At 41.1% G+C, this 24372-nt stretch overlaps 2 protein-coding genes across 2 annotated transcripts in view; one reads left to right on the top strand and one right to left on the bottom strand.

Moving 5' to 3' along the window:
• Window positions 1-2102: 2102 nt before the first annotated feature.
• LOC139380907 (N-myc (and STAT) interactor) lies at window positions 2103-8603 on the bottom strand. Its single transcript, XM_071124067.1, has 10 exons — window positions 8356-8603; window positions 8190-8234; window positions 8034-8099; window positions 7791-7949; window positions 7501-7617; window positions 7232-7391; window positions 6420-6526; window positions 5914-6100; window positions 5671-5774; window positions 2103-3766 (listed from the first exon to the last, which is right to left on the bottom strand). Exons 2-10 carry the CDS (start codon window positions 8229-8231, stop codon window positions 3563-3565), a joined length of 1146 nt encoding a protein of 381 aa, XP_070980168.1. The 5' UTR covers window positions 8232-8234; window positions 8356-8603; the 3' UTR covers window positions 2103-3562.
• The window catches only part of LOC139380908 (protein mono-ADP-ribosyltransferase PARP14-like), a 35646-nt gene continuing 19739 nt past the window's right edge, over window positions 8466-24372 (top strand). The window contains exons 1-15 of the mRNA XM_071124068.1: window positions 8466-8819; window positions 10621-10817; window positions 10932-10953; window positions 11173-11340; window positions 11856-12095; window positions 12690-12932; window positions 19517-21588; window positions 21804-21936; window positions 22042-22146; window positions 23068-23130; window positions 23221-23397; window positions 23517-23701; window positions 23795-23837; window positions 23965-24069; window positions 24225-24287. Coding sequence (XP_070980169.1) covers window positions 8648-8819; window positions 10621-10817; window positions 10932-10953; window positions 11173-11340; window positions 11856-12095; window positions 12690-12932; window positions 19517-21588; window positions 21804-21936; window positions 22042-22146; window positions 23068-23130; window positions 23221-23397; window positions 23517-23701; window positions 23795-23837; window positions 23965-24069; window positions 24225-24287 — 3988 coding nt within the window. The 5' untranslated portion in view covers window positions 8466-8647. The remainder of the gene's footprint in view (window positions 8820-10620; window positions 10818-10931; window positions 10954-11172; window positions 11341-11855; window positions 12096-12689; window positions 12933-19516; window positions 21589-21803; window positions 21937-22041; window positions 22147-23067; window positions 23131-23220; window positions 23398-23516; window positions 23702-23794; window positions 23838-23964; window positions 24070-24224; window positions 24288-24372) is intronic.

Below are 24372 nucleotides of genomic sequence, written 5' to 3'. Positions count from 1 at the left end.
CATTTCAGTTTGTCTGTGATCTGTACGCCGAAGAACTTCAAACTTTCCACCTTTTCCACTGCTGTCTCTTTGATGTGGTGAGGGGGGTGTTCCCTCTGCTGTTTCCTGAAGTCCACGATCATCTCCTTTGTTTTGTTGACGTTGAGCGAGAGGTTGTTTTCCTGACACCATGCCCTCACCTCCTCCCTGTAGGCTGTCTGATCGCTGTTGGTAATCAAGCCCACTACTGTTGTGTCATCTGCAAACTTGATGATTGAGTTGGAGGCGTGCATGGCCACACAGTTGTGGGTGAACAGGGAGTACAGGAGGGGGCAGAGCACGCACCCTTGTGGGGCCCCAGTGTTGAGGGTCAGCGAAGTAGAGATGTTTCCTACCTTCACCACCTAGGGGCAGCCTTTCAGGAAGTCCAGGACCCAATTGCACAGGGCGGAGTTGAGGCAGGCCCTCCAGCTTGATGATGAGCTTGGAGGGTACTATGGTGTTGAATGCTGAGCTGTAGTCAATGACCAGCATTCTTACATAGGTATAGTGTGATGGCGATTGCATAGTCTGTGGACCTGTTGGGGCGGTATGCAAACTGAAGTGGGTGGCCGGTAAGGTAGAGTTGATATGATCCTTGACTAGTCTCTCAAAGCATTTCATGATGACAGAAGTGAGTGCTACGGGGCGGAAGTAATTTAGCTCAGTTATCTTTGCCTTCTTGGGTACAGGAACAATGGTAGCCATCTTGAAGCATGTGGGGACAAGATACTGGGATAGGGAGTGATTGAATATGTCCGGAAACACACCAGCAAGCTGGTCTGCACATGCCCTGAGGACGAGGCTAGGGATGCCGTTTGGGCCAGCAGCCTTGCAAGGGTTAACATGTTTAAATGTTTTACTCACGTCAGCCAAGGAGAAGGAGAGGGGAGGGCACAGTCGTTGTTAGCGGGACGCGACAGTGGCACTATATTATCCTTAAAGTGGGCAAAGAATGTGTTTAGTTTGTCTGGAAGTGTGACAAGTACATTAAAGTGTCAATAGAGAAATAGATTCCTCACATGTCCTCAAATTGCAGCTTCATTAAATAGGACCCGCAAAACACCAGTCTCAATGTCAACAGTGAAGAGGTGACTCCGGGATGCTGGCCTACAAGGCAAAGTTGCAAAGAAAAAGCCATACCTCAGACTGGCCAATAAAAATAAAAGATTAAGATGGGCAAAAGAACACAGACACTGGACAGAGGAACTCTGCCTAGAAGGCCAGCATCCCGGAGTCTCCAGTTGAGGACTTGTGAGGCATCTATTTCTCAAACTAGACACTTTAATGTACTTGTCCTCTTGCTCAGTTGTATACCGGGGCCTCCAACTCCTCTTTCTATTCTGGTTAGAGCCAGTTTGCTCTCTTCTGTGAAGGGAGTAGTCCACAGCGTTGTACGAGATCTTCAGTTTCTTGGCAATTTCTCACAAGGAATAGCCTTCATTTCTCAGAACAAGAATAGACTGACGAGTTTCAGAAGAAAGTCCTTTGTTTATCCATTTTGAGGCTGTAATCGAACCCACAAATGCTGATGCTCCAGATACTCAACTAGTCTAAAGAAGGACAGTTTTATTGCTTCTTTAATCAGGTCAACAGTTTTCCACTGTGCTAACATAATTGCAAACAGAATTATTTTCTAATGATCAATTAGCCTTTTAAAATTATAGACTTGGATTAGCTAACACAATATGCCATTAGAACACAGGAGTGATGGTTGGTGATAATGGGCCTCTGTACGTCTATGTAGATATTCCATAAAAAAATCTGCTGTTTCCAGCTATAATAGCAATTTACAACATTAACCATGCCTACACTGTATTTCTGATCAATTGGATGTTATTTTAATGGACAAAAATGTAGCTTTTATTTCAAAAGCAAGGACATTTCTAAGTAACCTGTGTTTTGCATTGCATTTCCTATCAATTGATCAGCATTACGGGGTGTTTGTAGCCCCTCTACACTGATGTAACAAATAACTTAATTACCTGATTACCATTCAAGTAAAGTTTAGGATGCGTAAACCAAATTGCTAAGTGTGTTGGAGTACTTGATTAAGTTGGGAATAATGATAAAACACTGCCATCTAGTGGCCAGCAGTCTTTATTTACAGTTGAGTTGTACACTGAACAAAAATATCAACACAACATGGAAAGTGCTCGTCTCATGTTTCATGAGCTGAAAGAAAAGATCCCAGAAATTGTCCATAAGCACAAAAATACTATTTTGCACAAATTTGTTTACATCCGTGTTAGTGAGCATTTCTCATTTGCCAAGATAATCCATCCACCTGACAGGAGTGGCATACCAAGAAGCTGATTAAGCAGCATGATCATTACACGTGCAATAAAAGGCTACTCTAAAATGTGCAGTTTTGTCACACAACATAATGTCACAGATGTCTCAGGTTTTGAGGGAGCGTGCAATTGGAATGCTGACTGCAGGAATGTCCACCAGAGTTGCTGTCAAAGAATTGAATGCTAATTTATATACCATAAGCAGCCTCCAATGTCGTTTTAGAGAATTCGGCAGTGCGTCCAACCGGACTCGCAACCGCAGACCACGTGTCACCACATCAGCCCAGGACCTCCACATCCGGCTTCTTCACCTGCAGGATTGTCTGAGACCAGCCAGCTAATGAAACTGAGGACTATTTCTGTCTGTAATAAAGCCCTTTTGTGGAGAAAAAATGCATTTTGATTGGCTGGGCCTTGCTCCACAGTGGGCCCACCGATGGCTGCACCCCTGACCAGTCATGTGAAATCCATAGATTAGTGCACAATGAATGTATTTCAATTGACTGATTTCCTTATATGCACTGTTAACTCAGTAAAATCTTTGAAATTGTCGCATGTTGCGTTGATATTTTTGCTCAGCACAGATTATGTTATCACCTGCGCTGTAATCAATATTTGAATGATGCGTATTCAGGCCTATATTTAAGCACTGTAGTTAGAAAGCATACAGGAGTTCAATAAAACAATACAATGTGATATGCATTAGATGCATTTTATGGGGTGAAATTAAGTAGGTGGGTTACTCATATACCACGATCAATGGGATTATCCATACAGTAAATTCATGATTCATGTCATGATCACCGATTTAAAAACCCATGATTTGAAGTTTGAGCAAAAAACACCTTTAATCATATCACAAAGACGCCCGACACAGAGAAATAGACATAGTATCTCTAGATGAAAACAACTACTGTGCATTTTCATTTGTCCCCTTCTAATAGAGTTTGACTATATAACTATAAAGATCCTTCTAATCCATATTATTCTAAATTTAAGGCTCTGCACAAGGCATTATCATGCACGTTTTAAGGCCTTGTTAAACTTAGTCAGTATACAAAGTTGACATGACTAATTTCCCAAGACTTACAGATCAGTTTTGGTATAATATAGTGCTGCATGTCAGTGGGGTATAGATTATGGTAAATGCGGATGAATACATCATCACTAAGGTTCATTCATGTGGTACCAACTAAGTACTGAGAAACATGAGCATAGATGTATCGTAAGAGGATGGCCGTTTGTTAATGTTAAGCCTCCATCTCAGCCATGTCCTCAGTGAAGAAGGCCTTGACCTCGTTGCCCCCGGAGACATACTTGATGCACTCCACCTCCCCTCCATAGTTACTGGGCTTCTGGAAGTGAATCTCCAGGTGATCCTGCAGGTCCTCCTCATCCTGGAAGTCTGCAATCCCGCACAGGAGGATGGTGCGCGTCGGAGTGCCGCAGAACGTCTGCAACAAAGGTTCGAGTAAAACACTCTCAGTTGATATGCATGTGTCAGTCAACTCTACACATAACATCTGAAACAAGACAGCAGAAAAACGTTGGTAAAGAACCATCCTGTTCATTTGTGAACACATATGTTAGCAGTCTGTCACAAGAGTACCACACAGGCACATGTCAAAGTTCTGCTCCAGTAGAGACTAGAGCTGGGTGATATGGATGTACTATTCTGATAGTTATCAGAGTTCATCTGAAAAAAAGAAACGTCCCTTTTTCAGGACCCTGTCTTTCAAAGATAATTCGTAAAAATCCAAATAACTTCACAGATCTTCATTGTAAAGGGTTTAAACGCTGTTTCCCATGCATGTTCAATGAACCATAAACAATTAATGAACTTGCACCTGTGGAACGGTCGTTAAGACACTAACAGCTTACAGACAGTAGGCAATTAAGGTCACAGTTATGAAAACTTAGGACACTAAAGAGGCCTTTCTACTGACTCTGAAAAACACCAAAAGAAAATCCCCAGGGTCCCTGCTCATCTGTGTGAACCTGCCTTAAGCATGCTGCAAGGAGGCATGAGGACTGCAGAAGTGGCCAGGGCAATAAATTGCAATGTCCGTACTGTGAGACACCTAAGACAGCGCTACAGGGAGACAGGACGGACAGCTGATCGTCCTCGTAGTGGCAGACCACGTGTAACAACACCTGCACAGGATCGGTACATCCGAACATCACAACTGCGGAACAGGTACAGGATGGCAACAACAACTGCCCGAGTTACACCAGGAACGCACAATCCCTCCATCAGTGCTCAGACTGTCTGCAATAGGCTGAGAGAGGCTGGACTCTCTCTGACGAGTCACGGTTTTGTCACATCAGGGATGATGGTCGGATTCGCATGTATCGTTGAAGGAATGAGCGTTACACTGAGGCCTGTACTCTGGAGCGGGATCGAATTTGGAGGTGGAGGGTCAATCATGGTCTGGGGCGGTGTGTCACAGCATCATCGGACTGAGCTTGCTGTCATTGCAGGCAATCTCAAAGCTGTGTGTTACAGGGAAGACATCCTCCTCCCTCATGTGGTACCCTTCCTGCAGGCTCATCCTGACATGACCCTCCAGCATGACAATGCCACCAGCCATACTGCTCGTTCTGTGCATGATTTCCTGCAAGACAGGAATGTCAGTGTTCTGCCATGGCCAGCGAAGAGCCCGGATCTCAAGCCCATTGAGCACGTCTGGGACCTGTTGGATCAGAGGGTGAGGGCTAGGGCCATTCCCCCAAGAAATGTCCAGAAACTTGCAGGTGCCTTGGTGGAAGAGTGGGGTAACATATCACAGTAAGAACTGGCAAATCTGGTGCAGTCCATGAGGAGGAGATGAACTGCAGTACTTAATGAAGCTGGTGACTACACCCTTTGTTCAGGGACACATTATTCCATTTCTGTTAGTCACATGTCTGTAGAACTTGTTCAGTTTTTGTCTCGGTTGTTGAATCTTGTTATGTTCATACAAATATTTACACATGTTAAGTTTGCTGAAAATAAACGCAGTTGACAGTGAGAGGACGTTTCTTTTTTTCTGAGTTTACTACGACTACTAGTTTGTCCCATTTAACAATCACCCATATTAGATAACTTATTGCATTTCAAACTTCACATCTCTCTAGTATAGGCTAGAGAAATGTGTCGATCATTTTGGTTTATCGTCCCAGCTCTAGTAGAAACTAAATAACCTAATACAGCAAGCTGTGGCTCCTGACTTGGAAAACCCAACATACTTGAAACAGTCATGGCAAAGTCCAGACACCTTTGATCCGATTGGACAGTCACAACGGGACAATGCTTAGGAAGGGCATACTGTATGTAAACAAATGACAGAGAAAAGATGAGCGACTGTTTTAATCTCACCTGAAACTTCTTCAGCTTGTAGTTGTAAACAAGGTCAACTTTCACATTCACCTCACGGTCCATATCCACGATGTACTTCCTTTTCAGGGCCAGCCTCTCTGCAACTAGAAAAGTAGACACAAGTATTTAAAATATGAACTCTTCTATGATTAAACATATTGAATACGGCACTTTCCAATAAAACAAATCATGTTCTGACACTGGCAAACAAACACACATACACACACACTAGATGTACTGTACCTCCAGAGTTGAGGAAGGTGATTTGTCCTCTCCCAGTGTGCTTGTCATAGTCCACCCTCTGCACCTCTCCTCCCCCTCGACTGGGCTTGGAGAAGCTAATCTCCAGACGGTCTCTCATTCGTTCCTCTGACAGGGTGAACGGGACATTGGAGAAGCTGAGTGTCTTTGTGGAGACATCAAGGTGTACCTGCACAGCAACAGCCACATAACTTGGTTACAGGTGTGTCACCTGGGCAATAGCACAGCAGTGAATCATCAACAATATCAACAAGTCATTATAGACACCATTGTATCAATTGAATGGTATAGTTTTCTTGAAATAATCGCTAATTCCTTACTCAAAGTTGATTGGAACACACCTTTACACTTTGCAGTAAATAAGATGACTCTATTCTAGAAAACAGACTCCATAGTAAACTAAATCATTATCGGCTGGAGGCGGTTATCTTTAACGTCTTCAAAGTACTTAATTTAACTTGACACATTCATTGTGTGAAATGGTGTACCTCAAACTTTACAAAGGGGTCCAGTGTAAGGCTTTTGGGCTTCACATGCACCTTGTCTTTATCACAGGACACAGTACACTTGGCCATCTTCAGGATCTGGGCAGCCACTGAGAGAGAGGGAAGGATAATCCCAATATAACACATTCAACATAATGCCTCACATGGAACATAATGCCTCACATGGAACATAATGCCTCACATGGAACATAATGCCTCACATGGAACATAATGCCGCACATGGAACATAATGCCGCACATGGAACATAATGCCTCACATGGAACATAATGCCTCACATGGAACATAATGCCTCACATGGAACATAATGCCGCACATGGAACATAATGCCTCACATGGAACATAATGCCTCACATGGAACATAATGCCTTACATGGAACATAATGCCTCACATGGAACATAATGCCGCACATGGAACATAATGCCTCACATGGAACATAATGCCTCACATGGAACATAATGCCTCACATGGAACATAATGCCGCACATGGAACATAATGCCTCACATGGAACATAATGCCGCACATGGAACATAATGCCTCACATGGAACATAATGCCTCACATGGAACATAATGCCTTACATGGAACATAATGCCGCACATGGAACATAATGCCTCACATGGAACATAATGCCTCACATGGAACATAATGCCTCACATGGAACATAATGTCTCACATGGAACATAATGCCGCACATGGAACATAATGCCTCACATTCAACATAATGATGAGTTATGTAGATTAATGTGCACTGTCTTTATGAAGCCACAAAGATGGACGTCCTGTTTCCTGTACCTTTCTCCTCCTCAAAAGTGATGAGAGCCTGCCCCCCCTTCAGGAGCACTGATGGTCTCTGGGCAATGGTGAACACCCCCTTGATGTGTTGACCGCTGTCATCGCTGTCCTCCTCCTTACGGGTAAACTTCACCTTCTTTTCAGGGATCTGGACATAGATCTGGAACCAGCAGTAGAGTGTGAGTGTTGTCCATGCCAGAATTGCTTTCTTTTTAGTCCTCTCAAAATATTTGAAATTCATATTTAACATCTGTTGTTACATTACCTACCTTAAACCTCTGCTGAAGTGTAGCAGACTCTGTCTTCTTAGCCTGTAGCTTAGCCTGGCTTTTCTTCAGTTTCTCCATCAGATCTTTGTTACCCTTCTCAAGCATCGAGATATCATTCTGTGTAACAATACCATGCAAGTGGTTACATTTTAAAAACATATTTGATTCATCCATCACAGCCTCAATATCTATCTGAGTGACTATACAGATAAAACTACAGTAGTAAATGTAATATAAATATCCACTGAGTGAATGTTATTTTAAAGCGCCACGGGCAAGTAAATGACTACCTGTATCCCTTTCACAGTTTTAGAGAACTCCTCCTGACGTTGCTCCCCCTGTCGTTGAAGGACCATCAAATTTTTTGAAGCCTCTTTCTTTGAATCTTCTGCGCTCAGTTTTGCCAACTGCAGCCTAGATTTTTCGTCCTCTGCCTTCTCAAGTTGTTTCTACATAATAATAGGAAATAAATATTTATGTAAAAAAAACATTAATTTGACAGATAAATAGCTAAACTCTGCAAATAGGCCTACCGTCAATGTATTCAGCTCTTCCTTGGCTACAGACAGTTTCTGTTCTTCATCATCGATGTTATCCATCTATTTATAAAAAGATATTTCATGTATTTCGAAAAAAAATAATAGTCAAAGGAAATTATTGTCCAATTGGCCTACATGATTTTACTCTACCTTTCCATTCACAAGCGGCTTGACGGCGTCAGAGTCACTCATTATCTGCGTAAAAGTCTAACAATTATTATTGCGATCATGTTACTTTTTAAATGACAGATGAATTCATGGTCAGTTACAAGTAGATAGATTAATTCGTGGTCAGTTGCAAGTAATGTTAACTTACCGAATCGGCCTGAGAAAATACGGACTGATACTGTTTCCTACAGTCAAATATCACGACGAATTGATTATCTTTTGTAACCTACTCTGAGTTCCTCGAAGTCACGTGGGGTCGAAATCAAAAGTGAAAGTTGCTGCAGAGAGCAACGCAATGTAATAATAGCAAGTGATTTTCCATAATAACCGGAAACAAAATATGTGTTATACAACAGGAAATCGAAGTTGCTGAAAGAATTGACACATACAAATATGCTGCTTCAATCGAAGTAGGACAGGGAGACAACTGTCTGAACATAATGACTGAAAAAACGCTGGTATTGGAGGGTCTGCCAGACGACATAGACAAAATCAGACCCAAGTTGGATTTGCACTTCAAAAACAAAAGAAAGTCCGGAGGAGAAACATTACAAATTCAAGATTATCCTGGGGACAAGAGGAAGGCTTTGCTCGTTTACCATGAAGATGCAGGTAATTATTTCAATTTGTCTTAATACAAAATATTTAGGCCTATGAATAAAGACACATCCATAAAGGTATATTTAAGCAATAAGGCTCGAGGAGTTGTGGTAAATGTCCAATATACCACGGCTAAGGGCTGCTCTTAAACACGACGCAACGCGCTGTGCTGTGGTATATTGGCCATATATCACAAACCCCCGAGGTGCCTTATTGCTATTATAAATTGGTTACCAACTTAAAATAAGAGTAAAAAATAAATGTTTTGTCATATCCGGGGTATATGGTCTGATATACCGCGGCTTTCAGCCAATCAGCATTCAGTGCTCGAACCACCCAGTTTATAATTAAGTACAAAAGTAAAATGATCAATTATTTCAATGTCCTTATATTAAGAAAACCAGACGCACCATTTTCTTATTTTTAAAATGTAGGGATAGATTAGGGGCACGCTCCAACACTCAGACACAATTTACAAACGAAGCACGTGTTTAGTGAGTTCGTCAGATCAGAGGCAGTAGGGATGGCCAGGGTTGTTCTCTTGACAAGTGTGAATTGGATAATTGTTCTGTCCTGCTAAGCATTCATAATGTAACGACTACTTTTGAGTGTCAGGCAAAATGTATGGAGTAAAAAGTACATTATTTTCATTAGGAATGTAGTGAAGCAAAAGTTGTCAAAAATAGAAATAGTGAAGGAAAATACAGATACCTCAAAAAACAACTTAAGTAGTACCTTAAAGTATTTTTACTTAAGTTCTTTACACCCCTGTATGAGACCATATACCAGGGGTATGACAAAACAAATATTTTTATGTTCTAATTATGTTTGTAACCAGTTTATAAAAGCAATAAGGCACGTCCGGGGTTTGTGGTATATGGTCAATATACCCCGGCTAAGGGCTGCATCCAAGCACTCTGCGTTGCGTCGTGCTTAAGAACAGCCCTTAGCATGGTATTTAAGTGATAATGCCTGAGAAGCCGGTGTTTGGAGGATATATTCGCACGGGTGTTGTTAGGCCCGAGACGAAATCGAGGGCTGCCAATATATTCTCCAAACACCATTTTCGAGGACAGTATCACTTTTACGGGTTACCAACATATTGAAATAATGATTGGGGTGGCAGGGTAGCCTAGTGGTTAGAGTGTTGGACTAGGAACCGGAAGGTTGCAAGTTCAAATCCCCGAGCTGACAAGGTCTGTCGTTCTGCCCCTGAACAGGCAGTTAACCCACTGTTCCTAGGCTGTCATTGAAAATAAGAATTTGTTCTTAACTGACTTGCCTAGTTAAATAAAGGTAAAACATTTTTTTGACTTATTTAAATTAAAAACTTTATTTGGATGAATTTATTCATACTATTTCTTCCTTCCACAAGATATAGTCCCGACACAAATCTAGGGTTACTACATAAAAAATCCTACAATGTGATTTTCTTGATTTTTTTTCTCATTTTGTCTGTCATAGTTGAAGTGTACCTATGATGAAAATTACAGGCCTCTATCATCTTGCACAATTGCACAATTGGTGGCTGACTAAATACTTTTTTGCCCCACTGTAACACTGAGCCTTGTGAGTAGGCTGTGCTGAATGGTGATAATGGTGTTACGAACTATCCCACTGGGCACACACTGGTTGAATCCATGTTGTTTCCACGTCATTTCAGTGGTGTTACGTTGAACCAACGTGAAATAGACGTTGAATTGACATATGTACCCAGTGGGTATAGAGCTCCAAATACCAAATTAATTTAGTTCAGTAATGTTAAGTCTTTGTAAGATAAGTATGTAATGATGGTCTGTCAATTCCTCCTCAGCTCTGCAGAAAGTGTTGGATAGAAAATGCCATAAAATTGATTTCAAAATCCCTTTTGGGGTGGTTGAGCTTCGAGTGAAACTGAAGGAAGATGGCTGTGAAACAGAAGTGAAGAAAGTTAAACCACCAGTCTTCCCTCGCCCTACAAAAGACAAACTGACTTCTCTAGGAAAGTCTTCACCTAAAGTTGAAGAGAAGGTAATTCTTTATGTGTTGCTTATATTGTATCAAGTTAGAGTTGGCAATATACAGCATTACAGCATTTAGACCTACTAATGTGTTTTCTCTCTGTCTTTGTCTGTGATGTATCAGCCAGTATCAGAGAGTCTAGCGGGTAAGACTAATATTCATAAATATACTTAAAGTTGCACTATGCAGAATTCGCTCCGCAATTTCCTGGTTGCTAAAACTCTAATCATTTTTCTAATTTCAGTTTATGTGACAAAATAAACTAGCATAAAATCTAAAGGTTAAATATTGACACTTTAATAAGATATTAAATCAATAGGGAAATCACAGTAATGTTCATTCTGTGTGTCTGTTTATTATTCAGATTCAGTGACGGAAAATGACATAAAATTACTACTTGTCAGAACAACCAAGGAATGTGAAAAGGAGGTCCTTAACTTGTATTTTGAGCAGTTTGCCTCAGAGGAAGGAGAGGTCAGCATTACAAGACATGGAAAGAATAGATGGGTCCTTAAACTGTCCTGTCAGTCAGGTAAGGAGTGTTTTCCCATAGACTCATCTAATTCAAATGTTCTTTCTTCAAATGGATATTATATTGTGGATTTACTGTATGTGGGAGTTGTTAACCACTTGTATTGCTTTCAGTGGACAGTTCAACTTTGTACCTGTCAGGATAAGCACTAATTAGATCAACTATGACACTTGTGTATCATTCAGAGGTTACGTTCCTTTGACTGTAAAATACCATTAGTCATCTCAGCTGGGAATAGGGCTCATAAGGAAATGATTCCTTCTCGGTCACTAGAACACAATGGCTGCTTTTTGAAACAAGTATATGTTGATTTTTTTTTCCGTGAGTCTTTGTATCTCAGATAATTTACCTTGTTACATGTGATGACATTGACATTGTGACACTGTGACATGTGATGACATTGTGACGTGTCATCTACTTATATCATCAAGTGAACATTTACATGAGTGAATTTCTTGAGTCTGCTTGATCATTCATGCCCACCAATAAATACTGTTCCTACTACCTTCTGCCAGATGCAGAGAAAGTCCTTGCCAAGAAGGAGCATCAGTATGGCATTTCTGTGGAGGTGTACAATGAGACAGCTGTTGAAGGGAAACTGGACAAAAGACGCTTCATCCTGACTGGGTTCAACGAGACCTGCAAGTGCGACATTGTCTCTCTATACATCGGCAGCTGCAGCCAAGGGGCTGAACATGTCTGGGAGACCCTGGACGATGGAGAAAGAGTAGTGGTCACCTTCAAACAGGACATTGGTAGGTCCACAGATACATCATAAATATGTATACACCATATCACTATTACATCATATCACTATTACACCATATCACTATTACACCATATCACTATTACACCATATCACTATTACACCACTATTACACCATATCACTATTACACCACTATTACACCATATCACTATTACACCACTATTACACCATATCGCTATTACACCATATCACTATTACACCATATCACTATTACACCATATCACTATTACACCATATCACTATTACACCATATCACTATTACACCATATCACTATTACATCATATCACTATTACACCATATCACTATTACACCATATCACTATTACACCATATCACTATTACACCATATCACTATTACACCACATCGCTATTACACCATATCACTATTACACCATATCACTATTACACCATATCACTATTACACCATATCACTATTACACCATATCACTATTACACCATATCACTATTACATCATATCACTATTACACCATATCACTATTACACCATTCAATTAAGTTGCATGACCAAACAGCGAAATACAACACTAATCTAACTATCAATCTAACTATCCATGTTCCGCAGACATCAAGTCCTTCCTTAGGAAATGCTTGTCAAAGAAGTTCCAGGGCATGGAGATTGGGGCTTGCCGTTTAGAGCTGACAGACTCTGTCCTTGTCCAGGGTGACATGAGCCAATTCAAAGGAGAGGTGGAGGAGGCCCTGAATCTCTACTTCTCCAGCAGGAGGAGCAAAGGAGGGGCTATCAGGTCCCAGATTTGGGTCACAAATGGCAAGAGCATGGTCATCACCTTTGAAGACTGTCATGGTAGGGCCCTTTTCAATGACATTATGCTCTAGAAATGATGTTGTGTGTAGGCCTACAGTTGTATCAATAGTTGTACATGCACATTGTATATTGTGCATTTCAAAGCGTAATGCATTACCTCCGTGTGCTATCCTGGTATTTCCAAACAGTTACAATTGATGACCTTGGAAATACAATATAGTGTTCAAGTCCTCCTCCAGTCTCATTTTCACCTAATGTAAACACCTGATTTACTTAAAGGGCTCCTTTTTTTCTCAATTTCCGCCTGACTGACATGCCCAGAGTAAACTGCCTGTTGCTTAGGCCCTGAAGCTAAGATATGCATACAATTGGTACCATTGGAAATAAAATACTTTGACGTTTGTAGAAACTTTAAAATAATATAGGAGACTATAACACAATAGATATGGTAGGAGAAAATCCAAAGAAAAACCAACCAGCATTTTTTTTTGTTGAGAGCCCATGCTCTTACAATGGAAAGTATAGGGGCATACTGAATTCTAGCTCCCAGGATGTAATTCCTATGGCATCTATGTTCAAGGTTTCAGGCTTGTAACTTCCAAAACGAATAAGAAATATGAGTTTTAGTAGAGGGAAATTTGTGTTTGGGCCCGCGATGAAGACAAGACGCACTGCTGTTGTTGAAACAAAGTTTAGCGGTATATTTTCGGATTCCTTTCTCTGCACGTTGAACAAGTGGATTACTCAGATCGATGACGCCAACTAAACAGACTTTTTAGGATATAAAGAAGGATTTTATCTAACAAAATGACACCACGTTATAGCTGGGACCCTTTGGATGACAAATAGGAGGAAGATTTTCAAAAAGTAAGTGAATATTTAATCGCTATTTGTGAATTTATGAAACCTGTGCCGGTGGAAAAATATTTTGATGTGGGGCGCCGTCCTCAAACAATCGCATGGCATGCTTTTGCTGTAATGGCTACTGTAAATCACGCCATGCAGTTAGATTAACAAGAATTTAAGCTTTCAACCGATATAAGACACTTGTATGCACCTAAATGTTTAATATCCATAATTTTTATGATTATTTATTTGAATTGCGTGCCCTCCAGTTTCACCGGAAGTTGTCCCGTTAGGTGGTCACAGTATGATATGAAATGGCTCAAGTGAGGGAGGAGGACTTTCTTCTGTTCTCTATTGCTCCTATTTTATTTATTTTATTTAACCAGGAAGGGCTCATTGAGGTTAAAATCTATTTTTCAAGAGCGTCCTGGCCAAGATAGGCAGCACCAAGTCATTACAAAAAATTACAGACAGACAACATGAAAAACTACAAGTAATCTAGTAAAAATCATTGAATTCACAAGAGTAAAACAAAACAAAATAAAAAAACAGCTACTACTACTATTGTTCCTCAAGCGAGGAGGGAGACTGATGACATGACATCTGACCATCAGACCTACTCCTTGAAGATGGAAGTTGTCTTAAAAAAACATAATTTTGCTCAAAACAAATAGAATACCAGTCAAACGTTTGAACACACCTACTCTTTCCAGGGTTTTTCTTTATTTTTACTATTTTCTATAATGTAGAATAATAGTGAAGACGTCAGAGCTATGAAATAACACATACAGTTGATGTCGGAAGTTTACATACACCTTAGCCAAATACATTTAAACTCAGTTTTTCACAATTCCTGATATTTAATGCAAGTAAAAATCCCCTGTCTTAGGTCAGTTAGGATCACCACTTTATTTTAGAATGTGAAATGTTAGAGTAATAGTACATACAATGATTCATTTCGGCTTTTATTTCTTTCATCACATTCCCAGTGGGTCAGAAGTTTACATACACTCAATTAGTATTTGGTAGCATTGCCTTTAAATTGTTTAACTTGGGTCAAACGTTTTGGTTTGCCTTCCACAAGCTTCCCACAATAAGTTAGGTGAATGTTGTCCCATTTCTCCTGACAGAGCTGGAGTAACTGAGTCAGGTTTGTAGGCCTCCTTGCTCGCACACGCTTTTACAGTTATGCCCACACATTTTCTATATGATTGAGGTCAGGGCTTTGTGATGGCCACTGCCAACACCTTGACTTTGTTGTCCTTAAGCCATTTTGCCACAACTTTGAAAGTATGCTTGGGGTCATTGTCCATTTGGAAGACCCATTTGCGACCAAGCTTTAACTTCCTGACTGTTGTCTTGAGATGTTGCTTCAATATATCCACATAATTTTCCTACCTTATGTTAAATGCACCAGTCCCTCCTGCAGCAAAGCACCCCCCACAACATGATGCTGCCACCCACGTGCTTCACGGTTGGGATAGTGTTCTTCAGCTTGCAAGCCTCCCCCTTTTTCCTCCAAACATAATGATGGTCATTATGGCCAAACAGTTCTATTTTTGTTTCATCAGACCAGAGGACATTTCTCCAAAAAGTAGGATCTTTGTCCCCATGTGCAGTTGCAAACCATAGTCTGGTTTTTTTATGGCGGTTTTGGAGCAGTGGCTTCTTCCTTGCTGAGCAGCCTTTCAGGTTATGTCGATATATGACTCATTTTACTGTGGATATAGATACTTTTGTACCGGTGTCCTCCAGCATCTTCACAAGGTCCTTTGCTGTTGTTCTGGGATTGATTTGCACTTTTCACACCAAAGTACGTTCATCTCTAGGAGACAGAACGTGTCTCCTTCCTGAGCAGTATGATGGCTGCGTGGTCCCATGGTGTTGATACTTGCGTACTATTGTTTGAACAGATGAACGTGGTACCTTCAGGCGTTTGGAAATTGCTCCCAAGGATGAACCAGACTTGTGGAGGTGTATAATTTTTTTTCTGACATCTTGGCTGATGTCTTTTGATTTTCCCATGATGTCAAGCAAGGAGGCACTGAGTTTGAAGGTAGGCCTTGAAATACATCCACAGGTACACCTCAAATTGACTCAAATTATGTCAATTAGCCTATCAGAAGTTTCTAAAGCCATGACATCCTTTTCTGGAATTTTCCAAGCTGTTAAAAGGCACAGTCAACTTAGTGTATGTAAACTTCTGACCCACTGGAATTGTGATACAGTGAATTATAAGTGAAATAATCTGTCTGTAAACAATTGTTGGAAAAATTACTTGTGTCATGCACAAAGTAGTTATGACCTAACCAACTTGCCAAAACTATAGTTTGTTAACAAGAAATTTGTGGAGTGGTTGAAAAACGAGTTTTCATGACTCCAACCTAAGTGTATGTAAACTTCTGACTTCTACTGTATGGAATCATGTAGTAGCCAAAAAAAGTGTTAAACAAATCAAAATATATTTTATAGTTTAGATTCTTCAAAGTAGCCACCCTTTGCCTTGATGACAGCTTTGCACTATCTTGGCATTCTCTCAACCAGCTTCATGAGGTAGACACCTGGAATGCATTTCAATTAAGAGATGTGCCTTGTTAATTTGTGAAATTTCTTTCACTCCTAATGTGTTTGAGTTGTGTTGTGACAAGGTAAGGGTGGTATACAGAAGATAGCCCTATTTGGTAAAATATCAAGTCCATATTATGGCATGTACAGCTCAAATAAGCAAAGACAAATGACAGTCCATCATTACTTTCAGACACGAAGGTCAGTCAATCTGCAAAATTTCAAGAACTTTGAAAGTTTCTTCAATTGCAGTCGCAAAAACCATCAAGTGCTATGATGAAACTGGTTCTCATGAGGACCGCCACAGGAAAGGAAGACCCAGAGTTACCTCTGCTGCAGATGAGAAGTTCATCAGAGTTACCGGCTTCAGAAATTGCAGCCCAAATAAATGCTTCAGAGTTCAAGTAACAGACACATCTAAACATCAATTGTTTAAAGGAGACTGCGTGAATCAGGCCTTCATGGTCGAATTGCTGCAAGTACACCAATTAGAAGAAGAGACTTGCTTGGGGCAAGAAACACAAGCAATGGACATTAGACCAGTGGAAATGTGTCCTTTGGTCTGAGGAGTCCAAATTTGGTTCCAACCGCTGTGTCTTTGTGAAATGCAGAGTAGGTGAACGGATGATTTCAGCATGTGTTGTTTCCAAAGTGAAGCATGGAGGGGGTAGTTTGATGGTGTGGGGGGGCTTTGCTGGTGACACTCATGATTTATTTTGAATTCAAGGCACACTTAACCAGCATGGCTACCACAGCATTCTGCAGCGTTACGCCATCCCATCTGGTTTGCGCTTAGTGGGACTATCATTTGTTTTTCAACGAGACAATGACCTAACACCTCCAGGCTGTGTAAGGGCCATTTGACCAAGAAGTAGAGTGATGTGCTACATGAGATGACCTGGCTTCCACAATCACCCGACCTCAACTGACTTGAGATGGTTTGAGATGAGTTGGACCGCAGAGTGAAGGAAAAGCAGCCAACAAGTTCTCAGTATATGTGCGAACTCCTTCAAGACTGTTGGAAAAGCATTCCAGGTTAGGCTGGTTGAGAGAATGCCAAGAGTGTGCAAAGCTGTCATCAAGGCAAAGGGTGGCTACTGTCGTGTCTTTACTATCATTAAATTGAAGACATTTTTATCAAAGATTCCCTGTAATTAGTTTAACACGATCAAAGTAATTAATCGTGTAACTGTAATTCACTAGGAAATAGGGGGCACCAAGGAAAGTATTCAGATTACAAAGTTAGAATTTCCCAATATAACCTTTCAGATATTTTCATATCTGATCAATAGTCTTCTGATTAATGATTTATTTATTTTACCTCACGTTAGTCTCATTCCAAACGTCGTAAATTGTTGGTTATCTGCACGAATCCAGTCTCCACTATGAGTCATCCATAGGTCAATTGTCTTAAATCATTTATTTATTACTAACTAAGTAATTCACAGAAATGCATAAACAAACAGTAAATATGGTTACATGAAATGTTAGAATGTGCCCTAGTGGGCTGAACCGGCAGGCATGGCAGCTTGTTAGACAAAGGGGCAATGGGGTAGTCGACTAAGAAGTCACTACAGAGTTAATAATTATAACAATTGAAATGCTAATCCTTACACATGAACGCTCACTCAGTCGAGAACAATTGCAATCAATATATATATATTTACGCTCAGTGTGTTGTCTTGATCGCTGGTGAAAAGTCTTTCTTTTGTAGGATTGTCTGTCTCTCTCCCTCGGTTGTGGTTAAAGGGGATTGTTCAGATTGACATTCATTATAGAATGGATGTTTCGGCTGTTGTCGTTCTTCGCGTTCAGTGATGCCGAATTCCTAGCTGCAGACTAGTAATTAGTATCAAAGACTTGTTCTCATTCCGTCGGTATCGATAGTCTAAGAGTTTAACCACGTGGTATGGTTGAAAGATTCAGCAATGGTCTGCAACCTTTAGTCCCCCTCCTAATGGAGAAAAACATGGTCTACTGATCATTTCTCAAAGCGGGGTTTTATTCAGAATGGCAGAAGAGGGCTGTCTCAGGATGTCTGGCCCTAACTGGGCTCAGGGGCAATCCTCTGATTTAGTTCATATCAAAAGGGAATTGTATTTTTCTTCATTAAACAGTCCACAATCATATTACACCATTATTCAAACGGTATCGTCCTCACTCATTCATCTTATACAACAATTAGATGTAAACCTCATATCTGAGGCTATTATATAAACAGCGTTATGGTAATGTGGCCACACCGTCTCTCTTGATCTTCCCAAGTTGTGACAAACGGACCAGTTCGTAGCTGGATTCTTCACCGATCTTTTACACTTTCTCTGGAACATGAAATTTGTTCGTACCTCAAGTTCTGTGAGGTGGAAGGATTTCCTTTGTCTCCATGTCAAACTACTCCCTATAACTGTGTGTCCATGAGGCAGGGTCTTCCTTAGGAATTTACGACCTCACTCTGCCCACAGCAGTCTGTGTAAAGGTTTTCCTCCTCCTCTTCTGAGGAGGAGTAGCGAGAAGGATCGGAGGACCAATGCGCAACGTGGTAAGTGTCCATATCGTTTAATAAAACATAAACTGAACACTCAATGAATACAAAACAATAAACGTGAACAAAACCGAAACAGTACCGTGTGGCGAACAAACACAGACACGGAAACAATCACCCACCGCACAACAGTAAAACCCAGGCTACCTAAGTATGATTCTCAATCAGAGACAACTAACGACACCTGCCTCTGATTGAGAACCATACTAGGCCGAACACAGAAAACCAACCTAGAAACACAAAACATAGAATTCCCGACCAACTAAAACAAACAAATAACACAAGAACTAGGGTCAGAACGTGACAGTCTGGTTGTAGAAGCAGAGAGCGGGGGATGGTGCTCGCTGTACTCAAAGAGGACAACATCATGACACTACTTTGAAGAGTATAAAATATTTGTTTATTTGTTACTACATCATTCCATATGTGTTATTTCATAGTTTTGATATCTTGACTATAATTCTACAATGTAGAAAATAGTAAAAATATTTAAAAAACCTTGAATAAGTAGGTTAGTCCAAACTTTTGACTGGCACTGTATAATTTTGCTTTAGTGTGTGTACTTTACTGTATTTCTACTTGGGATATCACTTTTCAACAGGAGAAATGGATGATGTCTTTAAGTCAATTCAGTAGTAATTCATTCTGTCCCCTGTTCTCCTTGTTCCAGTTGCCCATCAGGTGGCAGAACACAAGCATCATTTTGGTGGGGTCGACCTCATAGCTCAGCTGTTCTACTCCAGCCTGCAGAAGGCTTTGACGGGACAAACTGCCCTCCTCCCAGACATCCCCACTGAAGTGACCCTTCCACTCAGTGTGGAACTCCTTGACTTCATTAACCATGACGAGACCCGCAAGCAGAAAATTACAACTGGACTCCTTAGGGTCCATGCTAGAGTTTCCTTCAACATGAGTACAGAACCCCCTCAGATGGAACTGAACATGACCATGGAGAATGAGTCTTTGGGCATGCTCAGATTGTTCCCTACATGGGAGAGGAAAGCCCGGAGAGAGGCTCTGGCCTTGCTAAAGAAATATAAAGAGGTTCAGCTGCCCATAGAGGTGGAGGTCTGGGAAAGGATCGAGAGCGGTTGCCTTGGCCTCAAATCCCCTGGCGCTAGCATCTCTTACAGGAGCACCAGTGCTGAGATAGTGGTGGTCTGTGTGCGGAATGAGGCGAAGACCCTAGTGGAGAAGATTGAGCAAATGGTGAAAAATGCTAGTGATGAGCTCGAGAGGGAGAGGAACACGGTATTAAGAAAAATCCCACTGGACTCTAAGGAAAAGCTTGATTTCATTTGTGATCTCGTCTCTGGTAAACTAGTGGACGTAGGGTTTTCTAAAGATGAAGAAAGCTTTATCATCTGCCTAAAGGGTTTGGAGAACCAGGTGAGCACAGCAGAAGGTGCCGTGAAAGAGGCCCTGGGGAAAGTGGAAGCCAAACTCCTTGAGATATCAATGCCTCTGGTGGAGTTCCTAAAGTCTGTGGACCTGAAGAAGATTGAGAAGAACCACTTTGCCCAGAACAACATATCGTCTGTGCTCCTCCTTGGTAATGATTCCATCCAGATCCTGGCAGATAGAACTGACATCCAGAGAGCTGAAGACAAACTACACGAGGTCATCAAAGAGGAAGTCATCAAACTCACACCAGACCAAACCCACGTGACAAAGGGCGAACAATGGCTGCAATTCTTTGCCGGACTCGACGGGGAGCTCAAATCCACTAAGAACAACCACAATGTCATCATCTCAGTTTCACAGGAGAAGATCGGTGTCTGTGGATTCTCCAATGTTGTAGCAGATGTGTCAGGGAAGTTAAGGGGATACCTGGATAACAAGAAGCCAGAAACAGTGGACGTCCCTCTCAAATCAGTGCAGGAAGTACAGTATGTGGCCTCTTGTATGAAACTCTCAGAGGTCCCTGAAATTAAGGCTCTTGGCGTGACTATACTGCCATGCAAAACACAAGGATCCCCTTGCCTGAAGATCACTGCAGCGAGGGATAAAATCAAAGAGGCCTTAGATGCAGTGAAACAGCAGGTCAGTACAATAACGACAGAGAAATATACATACTCCGAAGCCGGCAAGTCCAAAGTCCTGGAGAAGAACCGAGTTGCTCTGCAGGCTAAGGCCAAGGATTTAGGGTGTAAGCTCTACCTATCACCATTGATTACCCACTGCCAGAAATACAGCTACGACATAGAAGGGTGCGTCACTTTAACCGTGGGTCAGGGTAACATCTCCCAACATGCTGCAGATGCTCTGGTCTGCCCTCTGAGCAGCAGCCTGGCCTTCGATACTCAGATCGCCAAGCAATTCCTTCAGATGGGTGGGCCTGAGATCAGGAAGGTGTGTGACAAGTTCCTGAAGGAAAGGCAAACTCTACAGGCGGGAGATGTGGTCTTGTCCAACCCAGGAACCCTTGGAACTAAACACCTCATCTATGCAGGCATTCCTGTATTGGGGGAGGCTTCCACACCTCTCAACATTGTCTATCTGCAGTCTGCTGTCAGGGACAGTTTATTGGGAGCAGAAAAAATGAAGTGTGTCTCCATAGGCATGCCAGTGATGGGGTATGGCACCTTTGGTTTTTCTGTCAAAGAAAGCTGTGTTGCAGTTATCAAGGGAATCCTAGATTTCATCAACGCTGATCAGAAACCCCCCCAACTGAGGAGCATATTTGTGATCGACTCTGATGCCAAGCTAGTGGGGGAGTTCCAATCAGCTATTGAAGGAAAGGTAATTCTGCTTCTCCACATAACATTCCATGTTGATCTAGTTGGACAGTTTTTTTGTTTATAATGCCACCCGGCTCTACCTAGATTTAACATACCAAGTCAAACCACGGTACATTCTTGTGTGTTATTGAAGAGGAAATGTACAGTGGCATTTGTAAATGTGGTCAAGTATTCCTGTTGAAAGTGAAACCTCTTTTGTCCTGCTTAATTTAACAGGGTTATCGTTGTCAACAAAAAAACAGCAAACCAGCAAAAGGCACAACTCCAACTTCTCCCCCTGCAGCCAACGCCTCACATAACACACCTCCACCACCACCCCTAGCGGCTAAACCAGGTTCAGACATCAAAGGTTATTTCCTTCAACCATACATTTTTGTGTTAAAATAAAGATAAATACTGCAGGAAACCTATAGCATGCCGTGTCCTCACTCAGACTTCTCTCCTCTATTAACAGTGATTATAGGTGGCGTGTCAGTGATCCTGAAGAAGGGCGACATCACCAAAGAGACAGTGGATGTCATAGTGAATTCCAACAACCAAAATCTGGATCTGAACTCTGGTAAGTGTCAGTTTCAATGTTTAAATTATCTAAATTTAGCCTTTAAGGTTTTAGTTCAGGTTAGTCACAAGTCTTTAGAGGGTTGCTGAACTTACTGATTTAGCCTCGGTTTCAATCTTCCTCATTAGGAAACGCACCTGAGAAAGAGATTTGGGTCTTGGAGCCTTGCTTTGATGTGGGTGTCTCTTGTATGTGTTCGCACATGGGAAGAGTTTCTACATTCACCCTGACAAAAAGAGTACACAGTTACAATCAATCACCCTTCTAGATAACTTAAAACCAGGTCTTGTGTCTGGAAGTAGCCTAGGTTAGCTAGCAAACTTCTTTCGCCAATTAACTTCAGCCAGCCGGTGCACGACTTTGGCAAAGTTGGTTTGACTTTGGATAGCCTATCTGTGGGGCTAGTCAATATATTACACAATATAAATGGGAGTATACTTTCATGTTACACACCCTTTTTAGTTTTCTCATTAAATTATTTCAATATTTGTATATTCATTTCTACAAATAGTTGTTGGTTTGAGGTTTTAATGTCATTGCAATTTGGACCTATTGAAATGTACAAATATTGTCCAATGTACAGTTGAAGTCGGAAGTTTACATACACTTAGGTTGGAGTCATTAAAACTAGTTTTGCAACCACCACAAATTTCTTGTTAATTAACAAACTATAGTTTTGGCAAGTTGGTTAGGACATCTACTGTGTGCATGACACAAGTAAAAATGTCCAACTATTGTTTACAGACAGATTATTTCACTTGTAATTCACTGTATCACAATTGCATTGGGTCAGAAGTTTACATACACTAAGTTGACTGAAAAAAATCTGAATAAATGTTTCCACAAAGGCCATTTTCAACCAGAAAAGTTGTTTTTTTGATTGTCGCTCTTTAACATATCTCATGCTCATTGACTTGACAGGGGTTTCTGGAGCCATCCTGCAAGCGGCTGGGACATCTGTAGCAGATGAATGCAAAATAATTGGTTGAGTATTATTTTATTAAGTCTTTATTTGTCTAGAAATTAAAGTGCATTGAGGTTTGTAGAATTTACGTTGTGTCCCAATTTCCCCAGGTATGCTGAAGGCCGATGGTGTTGTGCTCACTTGTGGTGGGAACCTAAACTGTAAAAACATAGCTCAGATGGTTGGGCCCAAGAATTCTGCAGGTATCATCACCTCCATAGAGAAGGTCCTTCAGCTGTGTGAGAGCCAGAATGCAGCCACAGTGTCCATCCCTACTATTGGCACAGGTGATTCAACTGAACTGTAGTGTGAAACATTCCGGTGTCACTTGTATTGATTAATCATTATATTTATTGGTTTCAAATGATCTATTTATCACTTTGGATGCTGATGTCTTATGCTTTAGGGAAAGGTGGCATTGAACCCAAAGATTGCATCAAGGCCATTCTAAAAGGACTGGAGAGCCACACGTCACAGATGACCTCATCCAGCATCAAAATCATTTTCATAGTGGCCTTTGAGCAGAAGATCTTTGACTCCTTGAGAAATTACTTTAACAAAAGGAACCTGCCCCCACACAAAATCAAGCAGGTAGATTTAGTGTGACTAAGGCTCAGTTGGACATGTTCTGTGGTTTTGTTTGGTTGATGCGTGTAATAACTTAAGGTTATGGGTTTTATCTAGGCTGCAGCCACACCTTCTCAGTCCAGTCTTCCCCCAAATCACGGTTGGATTTTGATACATCTTTGTTTACATTTTACATGAATTTGCGCTGTTCTATTTCAACATTTGCGTTGGTTGTCATCATCACAATAATGATTGTTGCTGAAATGTTTACCTTTCCCGACCCCTAGTTAAGATCCATGGTGTCAGAATTGAACTGAGGAAAGGCAACATTACTCAAGAAACTGTCAGAGGCATTGTGAATAGCACCAACGCTGATATCAACTTCACAGGAGGTCTGTACATGGAAAAAACAAACATAAAATGGTACATTGTTAGCACACTACAGAAAATACAGTAGTAGCTATTCTGTGAATTTAACTTTCTCCAAACAGTCTTTTTTCAAATTGATTTTAAGGATATGACCTCATTTTAAACACGTTATTTTCAGGAGTTAGTGCGGCGATCATCAAAGCAGCTGGGAGCGCAGTTGAACAGGAGTGCAAAACCATTTGTGAGTGTCTCCCATCTCCCATAGCAATTCACCTGTGGTGGCTCACAGCCATTCAGTCTGACTCTCACTCTCTCTCACTCAATTC

This window comes from Oncorhynchus clarkii, chromosome 22 (genome assembly GCF_045791955.1).
Source record: "Oncorhynchus clarkii lewisi isolate Uvic-CL-2024 chromosome 22, UVic_Ocla_1.0, whole genome shotgun sequence".
NCBI lineage: Eukaryota > Metazoa > Chordata > Actinopteri > Salmoniformes > Salmonidae > Oncorhynchus > Oncorhynchus clarkii.
The sequence above is the reverse complement of the archived record's forward strand: the minus strand, read 5'-3'. Positions and strand labels throughout refer to the sequence as shown.